General features: G+C 52.4%; 6 protein-coding genes across 6 annotated transcripts; 2 read left to right on the top strand and 4 right to left on the bottom strand.

Annotated features, from left to right (window-relative positions):
• Positions 1-579: 579 nt before the first annotated feature.
• J4E90_009218 (uncharacterized protein) lies at positions 580-2,108 on the bottom strand (the record flags this gene model as incomplete). Its single annotated transcript, XM_051438738.1, has 5 exons — positions 580-892; positions 946-1,286; positions 1,339-1,631; positions 1,689-1,910; positions 1,970-2,108. 5 exons carry the CDS (start codon positions 2,106-2,108, stop codon positions 580-582), a joined length of 1,308 nt encoding a protein of 435 aa, XP_051287401.1.
• A 607-nt stretch (positions 2,109-2,715) lies between these two features.
• On the bottom strand, positions 2,716-3,709 carry J4E90_009217 (uncharacterized protein; the record flags this gene model as incomplete). The annotated part of the gene is made up of 2 exons (XM_051438737.1): positions 2,716-3,467; positions 3,532-3,709. The coding sequence occupies 2 exons, from the start codon at positions 3,707-3,709 to the stop codon at positions 2,716-2,718; spliced, it is 930 nt and encodes a 309-aa protein (XP_051287400.1).
• A 539-nt stretch (positions 3,710-4,248) lies between these two features.
• Positions 4,249-5,286, bottom strand: J4E90_009216 (uncharacterized protein; the record flags this gene model as incomplete). The annotated part of the gene is made up of 1 exon (XM_051438736.1): positions 4,249-5,286. One exon carries the CDS (start codon positions 5,284-5,286, stop codon positions 4,249-4,251), a length of 1,038 nt encoding a protein of 345 aa, XP_051287399.1.
• A 917-nt stretch (positions 5,287-6,203) lies between these two features.
• Positions 6,204-7,766, top strand: J4E90_009215 (uncharacterized protein; the record flags this gene model as incomplete). Its single annotated transcript, XM_051438735.1, has 3 exons — positions 6,204-6,369; positions 6,421-6,457; positions 6,518-7,766. 3 exons carry the CDS (start codon positions 6,204-6,206, stop codon positions 7,764-7,766), a joined length of 1,452 nt encoding a protein of 483 aa, XP_051287398.1.
• A 1,836-nt stretch (positions 7,767-9,602) lies between these two features.
• Positions 9,603-11,051, bottom strand: J4E90_009214 (uncharacterized protein; the record flags this gene model as incomplete). The annotated part of the gene is made up of 1 exon (XM_051438734.1): positions 9,603-11,051. One exon carries the CDS (start codon positions 11,049-11,051, stop codon positions 9,603-9,605), a length of 1,449 nt encoding a protein of 482 aa, XP_051287397.1.
• An 865-nt stretch (positions 11,052-11,916) lies between these two features.
• J4E90_009213 (uncharacterized protein) lies at positions 11,917-12,880 on the top strand (the record flags this gene model as incomplete). The annotated part of the gene is made up of 2 exons (XM_051438733.1): positions 11,917-12,352; positions 12,405-12,880. 2 exons carry the CDS (start codon positions 11,917-11,919, stop codon positions 12,878-12,880), a joined length of 912 nt encoding a protein of 303 aa, XP_051287396.1.
• Between the last annotated feature and the right edge of the window lie 340 nt (positions 12,881-13,220).

Raw genomic sequence — 13,220 nt, 5'->3', positions numbered from 1 at the left:
ACGCGCGTTTCGCATCATAGGCATAAACTGGCACCACCGGGTAGGCTGGAGCCTTTTCAAGCGAATTTGCCACAGTCCTCGCTCTCAAAGCACCTCCTACACGCGCGCACGATGCCACGCTCCTCGAACGGAACCCGACCGCACTCGTCCACAACCAAGGTGCCGGCATCGTTGTAGGAAGCGATGTGCGCGTATCCTTCGAGCGTTATGATAGATGTAATTGCGGCTTGGCTGTTCCACGACTCGGAGGCAGCAGTTGGACAAAATGGCGAGCTTAACCATTAAGAAGATATGACAAGTTGGCATCTGGCATGCTACATGCCTATACAATGGCAAGCAATAGCCAGGCATACTGGCATGCTATAAGTTCGGCGGATACGAGCGACGGGACAGTAAGCCACAGGGAGCAGGGGCAGGACACAGCAGAGAGAAGCATGAAGTTCGGCAGTTCTAATCAGCATCAACAGTTGCCGCCGGATGCCCATATATATACATCGAGAAGAGATGTTGCCAGCATGGCCAATTGATAAGCTGAAGCAGTTACAGTGATAACGCTGCATTCTGCAAGCTTCCCTTCTTTTAGGACCAGTCGCCTTCATCCTCAACCACTTCGCCACGTTCCGAGGCCCCCAGCAGCCCGCGGACGGTCCACGGTCTGTACTCATATCCTGGCGGTATGTTCGTGTTCAAGAACTCGACACCCGTGTCCAAATGCTCAGCACACTTGTGGTAGTTATCGTAAACATACTTCTCGGGATTGTGACAGACCAACCAATCTCCGACCATCTTGTGCTGCTTTGTCGGCGCCGCCTTTTCGTCTTTCCAGTCGGTGTTTTGAAAGATCTCACGATTCTTGAATCCTAGTTTCTGCGCGCAGGATACTCGCTCAAACCTACAATTTCGAAGTTAGTCGCTGGTGTTTCTCCACGATCTATATCGGCATACCTCAGCTTATTGTGCACCTTGGTTGCAAGCGCAACGTGCTGCTTCCCGGCAACATGTAGACAGGCTGCTAGTGAGTACGCGTCTTCCATGGCCATCGTGCCGCCACTGAACGACGTAGGCAAGAAGGGATGGGCAGCATCGCCCAGCTGCACGACATGGCCGCCTTTCGACACCCACTGCGGCTGTGGATCACGCCACATCAGCTTCCAGTCGAGCACCTGATTGTTCGGTGTCGCCTTGATCACCTCCGTAACAAAAGGATCCCAATCTTTTACAACATCCAGAATCCTATCCGTGGAAGTGGTTTTCGACCAGCTCTCTGTTGCCGTACCGTTCTCATCCTGATAGAAGTTAGCAACGATCTACAAGGCCAATGAACCAGCGACTACAAACCTTACAAGTCAATAGATAGCACAGCTCGCCATTGTCATGAGAAATAACCATATGCGCGCCGGGACCAATATACATGAAACCACGGTGATCGTGCCCCAGAAACTCCCTCGCAACAAGGGGATACTTGTCCATCGCCGGCCCAGTAGGAAAAGAAGTCCTGTAAACAACAAAGCCAGAACTAATCGGCTTCTCTCTATTCCCGTCGATGATCTCGCGGGACCTAGAGCCTACACCATCTGCGGCTACCACTACATCTGCAGTTATCCTCTGACCACTTTTGAGAATAACACCGCCTGATGTGTTTTAGTCAAAGTATGAATCCACTTTCGCGTCGTACGTGATGGGTATACCGAGCTCTTTGACGTAGGTATTCAGCAAACTATGCAGCCTCTTTCGGTAGATGCTCAAAGACGGATTTGCAGAGTTGCCAGGAGCATGGTGTTGGATGAAGGTGCCGTCGTATTTGCGCAGGTCAAAGGTTGGTGGCGATGCGAGGGCCCTGAGGCGTTCTAAGAATCCTGGCCATTTCTTGGGCGTTTCGAGCGCTGAGCTGGTGATCATGATGATCTCACCTGTCGGTTTGTTAGTTTGGTTCGTTTGGAGGTCGATAGTTGGATGGGGAGGTACGTACCCGAGTATTGACCTTCGTCATTCCGTTCAAGAACGCGCACATCGTGTCCCTTGCGGTGGGCCTCGATTGCAAAGGTGAGTCCGCCGATGCCGCCTCCCACTACGAGAATGTCGATACCGGTTCTTGGTTCTCGTTTCATTTGGGGTTCCTGGATGTGTGGCATGTGTGTTACTGTTGTTTTGTTCGATGTGGCATTCTCTTCGCATGGATATACTTGAGCATTTCTCACACGCCCCAGGGCTTTCATCGCAAACGGCGCAACAACATACCGGCGGGCGAAAGACTACGGACGGTTGAGGCGGACAGATCCGACAAAATTTCATGGACAGGTCCGCGTTGATCGCTTGGTGGGCCTCGCCTGCCCTGAGGGATGCGATGTTGCATCCGTTCACAAACGCCCCTTCCGGCGTCCCGAAGCTAGCTTCTCTTAAGCTTCTCAGGCATATGGCTACGTGCGTGAACCAAGGCTAAGCACAAACACATCTAGTACTGGCGGCGAAAATGTCTACGTTGGGTGGCAAGACATATTGTACATCATGTACGATGGCTTGTACAAACGCGGGCCCACATGGCAGTGGTAACATCGTACTATTTTCCACATGGCCATGCGATCAGAGATTGTGGGATGAGAATCAGCGTGACTCTGGTTGACATCAACATCAAACCAGTATGTGATGTCGACAGTCGTGATTGACAAAGCCGATATCGCGAAGATGTTTCTCATATCGGGTCTACTGGGCAATGAACTACGTTTGCATCTGTTTCTGCATCTCCTGCACAACGACTGCTTGAACCTCGCGCATATGTTTACTCACTATCGCGCCGCCGTATCCACCTTCCAGATCGTCGAGAAGATCTTCGCTGCCTTTGGGGAAGATGCCTACGCTTCTTCCACACAACTCTTGAACCGAAGCAAACCTCACCACAGCATCCACGACTCTGTCCATGGAAACAAATCCTATTATGTTAAGAACAGCGCCGTTGTCCTCTACAAAGTCGGGTTGCTTGGCGATGCCGGTATCCACGTACCAGGGTGCAACAAGATTGATGCGGATCGAAGAGTGCATGGCGCGCTCGCGCAGGCTGTACAGAAGTCCTCGAACACCGAACTTGGACATGCTGTATGTGGTGCTATATGGGTATCCAATATAGGCTGCAAGCGAGGCGATGAGAACGATGCTGGGCTTGAAAGTTGTTGCTGCTGCGCGCGGGAGGCGGAAGTGATGTAGTGCTAGATAGCAGGTATTGTATACTGCCTCAAGATTGACGGACACGCAAGCAAAGCTTGGAGGAGGTGGTGGTGTGTCTCCTGGGTTTGGCAACGTGGCTGGCACCATGTCGAAGAGGTTCTTCTCGGCAAGGATGCCTGCATTTGGGATCACTATGTCAATCTGCCCATCTCCAAAGATGATTGCAGACTGGAACATGGAGGCTTGATCCTCGTAGGATGCCACGTCGCATTGTACGAACTGCACTCTGAGGCCTCGAGTGGTTAGATCTGCAGAGGTGGGAGTACCAAGTTAGTATGTATATCACAGGCAATTCGCACGGCCAGAACTTACCCTGGATGACGCCCCCAGCCGTATCGTGTAGATCAGCCATGGTGACTATTGCGCCTGCTTCAGCCATCTTTATCGCGCAGGCTAGACCAATGCCAGATGCTGCGCCAGTGATAAGCACCGAACGATGCTTGAGGTTGGATGTATCCGACACACTGTTAAAGTCGATGGGAGTGGCCATGGTTGGAGTAGCGGTGTTCGCCATGTTGATCAAAGAGTGGCACGTAGAAGGTTATAGGCGTAAAACAATGATGCTCAGTCGAACGCAATCGCCTGGTAGATAAGTGAAGAATCGACGTCGCGCAGACGCTACGCAGTAGAATGCAAAGGTGGATACCGAGAGGCTACAAAGCGGGGAAAGTGGCCAAGCAATCAGTGACGCTGGGCACAACTAAGAATCCCATGGTTGCCCAAAGAGACGCATGCGAGCAAATCGGGGCAAAGTTCAACATCTCGATGGAGGCTGCAGGAGGAGGCGGGGTTTGCCAAGATACAGTATGTCATGCGGGGAAGGAGCTACTCCATCACCAAACACACCCGGTCCGGGCGAATTTTAGATTGCCGTTGAGTGAGGCATCGATCATGAGTGAGCCGATGAGTGCTCCTTTACAGCGGATATGTCCGAGGTTCCAAGCCGGTACGTACGCATGGCATCCCGCCAGAGCGTAGCATTTGATCGGGGCAAAAGGTGCTTCTGAGGAGAGTTGCATCGGGATCGCATCAACCCAAAGTAAATGACCAGTTCCACTCTCTTACCACTTCTTCCCAGTCCCTTCTTTGACCACCTTCAAGCTTCGGTCGCCACACTTCTTTCAACACCTTTTGGACACATTCAACGTTCTCGTACCGATTCCTATTCTGGATATCCTCTAGCCTCTGGAAACACTTCTCGATGGCCGCTTCATCATCTAGCTCGGCTCCAGCGAGGAATATTGGGTAGAGCAAACTTGACTCCGCGGCGCTTCCCGGTGGTATACGAGCGATAAACTCCATCGCGCGTGATGCACAGCCCGCAATATTGGCTGAATGGCTAGGCGAGGTGCGGTAGAGCTGAATGAGAGCTGCTAAACGGTAGGCTTCTGCCAAGGCGATGAGGTCGAGAGCTATAGAAGTATCGACGCCAAGTGCAAACGGGTTGTCGTAAGCCCAATTCTGTATACCCTTCTCGATCACGTTGAAAGACGCTTCGGTAGCGAGGGGAAACGCGGGACTCGAAGAGGTGACATACTGTATCCGTGAAATCAGGTCGCATAGCTGGTATGAGATTCCCATGAGCGGGTCGATTGTGCCTGGCATTAGGGCGGCGCTGATTGGTATCAAGCCCTGCTCTGCCGAACAGGCCTTTCCGGCGTTTGACACCCGCGCCATGAGCGAAGCAGAGGCGAAGTGGTAAGTGAAGTGTCGATGCAGAGAATCAACTTCAACACAGTCCATGATGCTCTGTTCCGGAGTGAGCGCACTAAGTATCCGTTGCACACTCTTCAGTTGCGATATCCATCTCGTAGTCTTGACACCGTTGAGTGCTTCTAGTCCTACCAGGATGAGAATCACCGCAGTGACCTGGTAGGTATCTTCTGGTAATCCACCCGACGGGTTCAAGCGCTCCTTGATGAACTGATAGCACTTCCTCTCGTGGCGGGAGGATACGGCGCGAAGATGTTTGGCGCGTTCTGCGTCCTGGCTTCGCCTCGCCAACTGAGCAGAAGATATAGCCAGGATAGCGTCAAGCATACCTTCGATCTGGAAAGACCAAGGCATGTAGAGGCTGGTGTAGAAACTCGTTGCAATAGGTGCTACTTGGACACTGGGTACAAACGCCTCGATGTAATACTGCAATAAATGCATCCGCTCCGCTCCTTCGTCGCCCGGTAGTGCATCCCATGGATCAAGAGACGAGTGCAGTGGGACTGCGACCTGGCGCTCCGGACTCTTTGAGCTTGACTGGGACGAAGACGATTCCGAAACGATACTTCGTGGAGTTTGCCATTCGCATAACAGGTTGAGGCGTTTGCAGTTGGCACACTGAGGCTGGGCGCTATCGCACCTCTTCCGCCGGGTTCGGCATGTGAGGCAGCCCGTCCGTGACCTTGGCGCGAATTTGCGTTGACGCGGCTTGGATTCAGCCATGATCTGATGGATAGAAGTGCTGAGCGGAGCTTGATTCGGATAGTCACCGAGGGGACATGGAGACGTGCATCGTTGCGGGTGTGTTATTGGCAAAGATAGCTGAAGATTGAGTCAGTCAGATGCCGCGATCGCGGGTGCGGTATCGATAAGGCGTGACTAATCGGAGCATGCACCTCCGAAGGGCGACAGATGCATGGTCATCCACTGCTATCAACCTACGTCAACCGCAATTCACGCGAAGCTCGGGTCGAAACCATCGTATTTCGCATGCGCGAAGGATTGCATCCTACAATGGAGTTCCTTGGCCGCTGTGGCAGACCGCGCCTCCGTGCGAAGAGACCACCCACGCCGTCGATGCTCCCACGTGCAGCTGGTTCCTGAGCATCCTTACCGCCTTAGGAAGCATCGCCAGAACTCATCTCCGAGGCTAAAGCAGGTGCTGAACTTGACAACACCACGATCAATCAACATGTCGGGTATAAAGATGATAGGCGTGCGCTCTATTCCTATCTGCACTTCGGAGCGTCCCTCGTTTCTTAACGGTAATCATGAAGCTTCTTGCTCTTTCTCTCGTCGCTAGCAGTGCTGCTGTTGCAGCCCAAGACAACTTCAATATCTTCCAGCATATCGGCGGCAACGGACAATGGTTCCCCGGCGAAGAGGTGACGGGCATTTCGTCCGATATACCTACAGGATGCAAGGTCGATCTGGCAGGTAGGGCAGCTTGATTCCGCGATTGAAGAATGCCAGACTAAGAACACATAGCTTTCTTCTCCCGTCACGGTTCGCGGTTCCCAGACCGGTAACTACTGCACGCGCTGTATATGAGGCATAGGCTGACTTTGTCTCTTTACCTTTATAGTGGCGCCTACAATGGGTGGGTTGAATTTGCCAATTACATCCAAGCTGCCGGAGACATCACCATCACCGACGAGAAACTCGCGTTCCTCAAATCCTGGAAGCCGGTCCTCTCAGACCCGGACGCTCAAATCGCTAATCTGAGCCCGACCGGCTGGAAAGAACTACACGAGATGGGTACAGCGTGGCGCCTTCGTTACCCCGACCTGTACAAGTACAACACCGCTTTTACTATGTGGGCAAACTACTATACGTCTGGTCCACGCGTTCGGGACAGCGCACGCCTGTTCGCTCAAGGTTTCGTGGGGCCCAACGCTACAGACCTCACTACAATCTATGCTCTCAACGCGAGCGACCCTGCCAGTTGGGGCAACACTCTTGCTCCCAGCGACCTGTGCAATGCCTACAACGACGCGGGTGGAGGTCCTGCCAAGGAGACGTGGGACTCTATGTACCTTCCCCCGATTGCCGCTAGGCTCAACGGGAAGATCCAAGGCCTGAACCTCACAACGAGTCAAGTCGACCAGATACCCTACTTGTGTGGATTCGAGACGCAAATCACCGGCCGTCGAAGCCCCTTTTGCGATATCTTCACGCAGGAAGAGATCTTGCAGTACGAATATGCGCAGGATTTGCGTTATTGGTACGGCACCGGTCTGGGATCCGATATCGAGAAGTATCAGATGTTGCCTATCGTTGACATGACTGTGCAACGCTTTGTCGATGGTCCAGACGCAACCTACAAGACGGGCAATGGCACTTTTGTCCCTCCAAAGATCATGGCCAATTTCGCAAATGATGGCCAAATCAACCAGCTGGCCGCTGCGATCGGTGTTTTCGACAACCAACAGCAGCTTCCTGGCAACATGTCGTTGTTGGACCGACTCTTCCGCTCCTCTCAGGTCGTGAAGATGCGCGGAACTGTTGCATTCGAACGCCTCTCTTGTCCTGCTGCTGCCCACAACAGCACATATGGCTCTGGCTATGCAGCCGACTACAACGGCACCGCCCCTGAAGAAACTTTCATGCGCATCCGCATTAACGAGGTTGTCTACCCTGTTGTGGATTGCACCAGTGGTCCTGGCTCATCTTGCCCCCTGTCTCAGTACCAAGATATCATCAAGGCGAAGCGTGCAGAGGCCGGTGACGTGACCAAGCTGTGCAACATGACGGGCGAAGGCCTTGCGGCACAGCCAAAAGCAACCTTTTTCTTCGACAACACACTTCCGTGGCAGACAGTTGTTAAGCCCTAGACACAAAATCAGGTGTTCGATAGTCCAAAATGATAATATCCATCGCTGACGTTCCCACGTATGCTTCTGTGCCGCTTGATGTGTTTTTGTGCCGCGATAAGGCTGTTGTCAACGTTGCGCAATTGACGTGGGCCACACTCTCTACCCCAAGCACGGTCGAGTTGCTGAGATCGCAAGGCTCAACGTGCATCGCATTCATACAGCGGCTTCGGCCACCGACGATTGACATGTACAGGGCGCGCGCGTTCGTCACTAGGACGCGCCAGCCCCACTTTCCAGCTATTGGATCGCGCCTGTGCACAAGACGCACGCCCTACACCCCAATGACCCTGTTCCGCTCTTTACGCAAGCCAACCTGTACACCATGCAAGACAGATTACCAACAAGAGCTTCAGAAACGTACGGCGCGACCCTGCGGCGTCGTTGGCATGTGTCGATGTGACCTGGCTCTCGTACGACTAGCCTTTTACACCCGTGCCTCAGGAGTACAACACTCGCACCGCGCATTCTTTGCTACCCGTCGGGAAGTCCACATGCACTAGCGTATTCCGGGAGAAAGTGGCTTCAGCGCAAGTCTCCCATTGGACCCATCTGGCGCAATGCTGGCGTCAAACTGTCTCCACATTGCGCCTCTCAGGCGTATGGTCATGTTTTCGACAAGCAAAGCCGCTGAAACAAGCCTCCCACGCCTTTCAGGTCAATTACCGAAACAGTCAGCACTGCGACGGCAAAGTCATGTTGGTCCTTGGAGTCATAGGGTGTGCGATTCTCGGATGTCTGAATCGGTACAGTGGCCTGAGCTGTGGGATGAGTATAAGATGGTGTTGTGCGCAGCTGAAGTGATCTAGACATTACCAGCACATTCTTCTTCTGACAACGTGGGCTCAAACAAATCGGCAGATTTGGTACCGGTCCGACAGAAAGGACAAAGCACCCTGATCCACAGTAATCAATCGAGTACGTTTGCCATCATTCTCGACACGCAAGCTTCAAATCGGCATCAACATCGGCGTATCGAGCAAGGCTCATATATACACCACTACACCGCCTCTAAAGCCATCTGAATCGAAAGAAACACGCTCAAATCCCTACATATCGAAGATGTCAGGCTCTTCCGCGACGACTCCTCGCACCTCTTTCGAATACATCAAGACACCAGTCCAGGCATCTTCATCGTCAACGTCTGTTGTTTCGTCATCTGCATCTACACTGAAGGAACCGAGCAAAGCTCGGGGCCTTTGGAACTCCATCAAGCGCCACGCGAAAGAGCACCATGAGGGCATGAACGCAGCATATGCCACATACTATGGCTCAGGCGCGAACGCGAACGGACAAGGGCAGGAAGTCTGGGAATATCGAAGAGGAAGCAAGTAGGGAACGACGGATATGAAGCGACAATAGTGACAGATGTGTTGGCATGGTTCCGCGTTTCAGGGTTGGATTCAGTAGCCTCGGCATGCTGCATGAGGCTCATGTGCTTCCATTGTATGTACTAGGGGGGGTATTTGGCGTTGGAGTTGATGCTTATATACCTGTTTTCTTCTTGGAAGTACTATTTCTTGCCGAATCGTATGATGACTCTTAGTCGCTTTATTTTGTGGCGTCGCTGCTGAACACTGCAGCGGTATGTAATTCGGCTCACAGGTGATGTGCTGATATAAGGCTTCCAACCCAGGACAGCCCGTGGACTTTTCTTAAACCCTCTTTGTGTTCGCCCGGAAGGGCGTATTATGGATATCCTTGTGCTTCGTTGGTGCACATGCGTTGAAACTATCATTACTACGCAGACCAGCGGATAAAGGAAATGCATCCGCATCCAACTTGCAACTATGCTATCTACTCCTGGCTTCTTCCTACTAGATATTCGGTCCCAGTCCTAACTCCCTCGATGATATCACGCATGAGCTGCTCTTCCACAGCATCCTCAGCCCAGCAGAAGTTCAACGTCGCGTTTCCATCGCCACCTGTTACAACGTTGAGTTTCAAAGCATTGGCCACAATATTGGGAGATTGGCTGAACACCATCCGACCGACAGTCCATACTCCTTCACTCTGAGTATGCTTCCATACTCCTGCACTGGACAGTTCTGCTGCAGACTTGCGAGGCTTACCTAATTTATCGAAGAAATGTTGCTGCATAGAAGAGATGTATTTCAGCAGCGCGACGGGGTTATCGACGCCAGATTTGGCGACTTCTGTGGATATGGTGGATTTCACTGCGCGTGCAGTGTCCCATGAGAACTGCTGTAGGACACTCAGTCCTGCTGAATCTTTGAGTTTGGGTTCTCGAGATGCGACGCGCTCGTGAAGGTGCGCATATTCGGCAATCGTCATGGTCATCTGCTGTGCCTCCACGTTTAAGAATTTCTTTATCGATATCGGGCCTTCAATGTGAAGCCTCTCACAGTCTTCTGCTGAGAGGCAGGTGAAGAGTGACGCGGCGAGAAGGCATTGCAACGTTGCTGTTACGCTTGTCTTTTCAGATCGGCTGACTTGAGCCAGCTTGTCCGTAGTCGCTTTCGACAGGACGAGCGTGCGATAATGCGGTGGCGGAATCGGCGTAGCGTTCGGCTGTATAGCGTTGCCCGCCCATAGTTTCGGAGGTCGCTTTGCGAATACCGAGGGTAACAAGGCACCAAGAATGGCCTTGATGAAGTAAGGCCACGTTATAGTCATTGGATGTAAGTCCTCTAATGGCGGCGCTAGATCCGCAGATGGAGACTTGACAATCGCATCTGCGATGCCTTCCGGAGTGTTGAGGCCAGCCAGGAATGATTTGTGAAACGAGAAGGCTGACGTTCCGTCTGCTAGCGCATGGTGCCACATCCACGTCGCCGTGAACTTGGATGTGTCTTGTGGTGAAGTCAGGACCAGCAGCCGCCAGAAAGGCTTCGAGCCTAGGTTGTCCTTAAAATCGCGGCTATGCTGCTGCACTAGGTATCGATCGAGCTCTTCGTCCGCCTCGCCATCGTTTGGGAATGGTGTCTTTCTCTCGCATATCTCTACGCAGGTACGTAGATCGATCTCAGGGAGTTGCGCGAAGTATACGTTGGGATAGGATTGATCTTCATTCAGCGTGATGGTCGTCAGGACCGGGTGCTGGGCAATAACTGTTCGGAGCGCAGTATAGATTCGCAGTTCGAGCGATGATTGAGGGTTCTTTGATGCCACATATTCTGCGGTAAAGCCAACGTTCTTGTAGAACCCGAAATGGTGTCGTGCGGTGCTGTATGTTTCTAGTCTGCCGCATGGGCGCAGCTTCTTGAGGTTTGAAAGGTCGGCCATACTGTACAGACGGGAGCGGTTCTGGGGAAGCAAGAAAACTCATGGGTATCGCAGCATCCTACAGACAATATGTAGATCTGTAAATCCCTCACACTCGCAAGGGACGCCGCAAGGGGGATGGAGGGATTACCACTGCAAGTACCTAGGTACTGACTCGTGTCGCAACTCAACAGAGGACAGCGCGGCGAGAGCTCTTGCTACATCATGAAGAGTCGGACGTGTATCGCTGGGGAACTCGGCCTACTATCTAACCTCGTATACCCGTGGCTAGCTATACTGATGGTGTTGTGTTGATGCATTTGTTGTAGCATCGAACGCCGCCAAGATCAGGCAGGTGCTCCTAGCTTTCCGACGGGATCAATCCCGGTTTTCCTACCTAGGTACGTTCGTGCATTGAAAAACACGACCAACACGACAAACACGATCCAACACATGACGACAGAGCCGCGAGACGCACCTGACAGTCCAACGGAGGGCTTCTTGGCTAGCTTTTATCCTCCTACCATAGGGCTGAAGGATCGATTCAACCCCAAAGATGGGTTCACGACATGCGCAAGCGTGCACCAACGGCATGGGTCCAACATTAACCGGGGGCCAAAAAGACTAATGGGGCAAGCACCATACCTTGAGCGGCATAACACCATATCGACGGGCTCTAGAAGGTCCTCGTATCTGGAAATGCCCTCTAACCGGTATGATGAGTTCTCCAATCACGGCAGTCCTACAGAAAATGTATGCCTCCCGGCTTCAGCCTCGGATCGCCATCGCTTCAGCCACAGGCAGGCCGTGACTTTGATATAGAGAGAGCGATGAGATTAATGCTTCACACGGCGAGTGCATCGCTGTCCTGCCTTTACCGGCCACCATGGCTCCCTATCCGACGCCTCCTAAGGCAACATTCACGTTGGATGCACGACTGGACTGGAAACTGGAGCCACGATCAACAGACAATGAGTCACCACTGTCCAAGAGTCCAGCAGAAGAAAGAGCTGCTGCCTCGATGTTTATTGGTATATGTCTGGCCGTCACATTTGTACTCGCAGCGCCTATAGTATGGGTATGGCTTGCGGATCGAATCAGAAGGCGGAAACTCGATCCCTTTAGGAAACTGAGGGATCTAGAGCGCGAAAGGAAGCGCCCCGGAATTGATCCACCTCCTTATGCCAAAGCACCGCCCAAGGATTCGATATGGGCGAGACAGGAGAAGTATGCAACCAAGAAACCGCCGAGAGCCATCACGGCCGATCAGATTCTGGGCATCGACAAGCGATCCTACCTGGAACGCATCGTCCCTCAGAGTGGTTGGTCAACTCCCTGCTTTGTCTTGGAGCTTCCACTGACATGTCGCTATAGAAGGATCATCACAACTACTCACCGTAGCGCCTGCACACTTTGGCTGGGCTAGACAAGCCGCCACTTCTTCGGTGGACGAGCAATACATCAGCCCATGGGACGCAGAGCATACCCCGAATCCAGTCATTTTTCCATGGCTCCAAAAGAAACGACCATTCCAAAACGACATCAATAGCGAAAGCTCGGAGAGACTGCAGGTCATGGCCATGAGCAATACTTCATCACCACTTTTAGTCTCACCAGCGGGGCCCTCCTCATATGCTCAAGCTGACAACCCCTTCCTTGACTCCCCCACAGAATACACAAGCTCTCCACCTGACAGTGAGCAATCTTACGAGCCTTCAGAAACAGCTCCCAGAGAGCGTCCATCGTCCAACCAATTGAGCGATCAAGCGCAAAACTCCGATGGGTCTTCGAGCCTTTACCGATGTGACACATGTCAGACGACATACCATTCGCAGGGGCAGTTGAAGTAAGTCGCCAGCCTGGCGTTTCATTCGCAAATATTGAAAATATCTAGAGCTAACACACTCTTAGTGTACACTTGAACCGCAAGCACCGACGGCGGTATCAATGCAGGCATTGCGAATCAGCTTTCGCACTCAAAGCTGATCTCAAGAGACATGAGCGCGGCGTTCACAAGGACATTTACGCAACGCAAAAGTTCTATTGTCCCAACCCTACGTGTTCAATCCCCGAAAAGAAGTTCACGCGTAGAGATAATTTCGAAAGGCATGTGCGAAGATGCCGTATTCGCGAAATTTGACGGGTAGAAATGATCAAGACATGAGTAGTATTCCGAAAGCCTTGATTGTC

The sequence above is a fragment of the Alternaria incomplexa genome (assembly GCF_024043165.1).
Source record: "Alternaria incomplexa strain BMP 0042 chromosome Unknown scaffold_15, whole genome shotgun sequence".
Taxonomy (NCBI): Eukaryota; Fungi; Ascomycota; class Dothideomycetes; order Pleosporales; family Pleosporaceae; genus Alternaria; species Alternaria incomplexa.
This window is presented reverse-complemented; position numbering and strand designations above follow the sequence as displayed.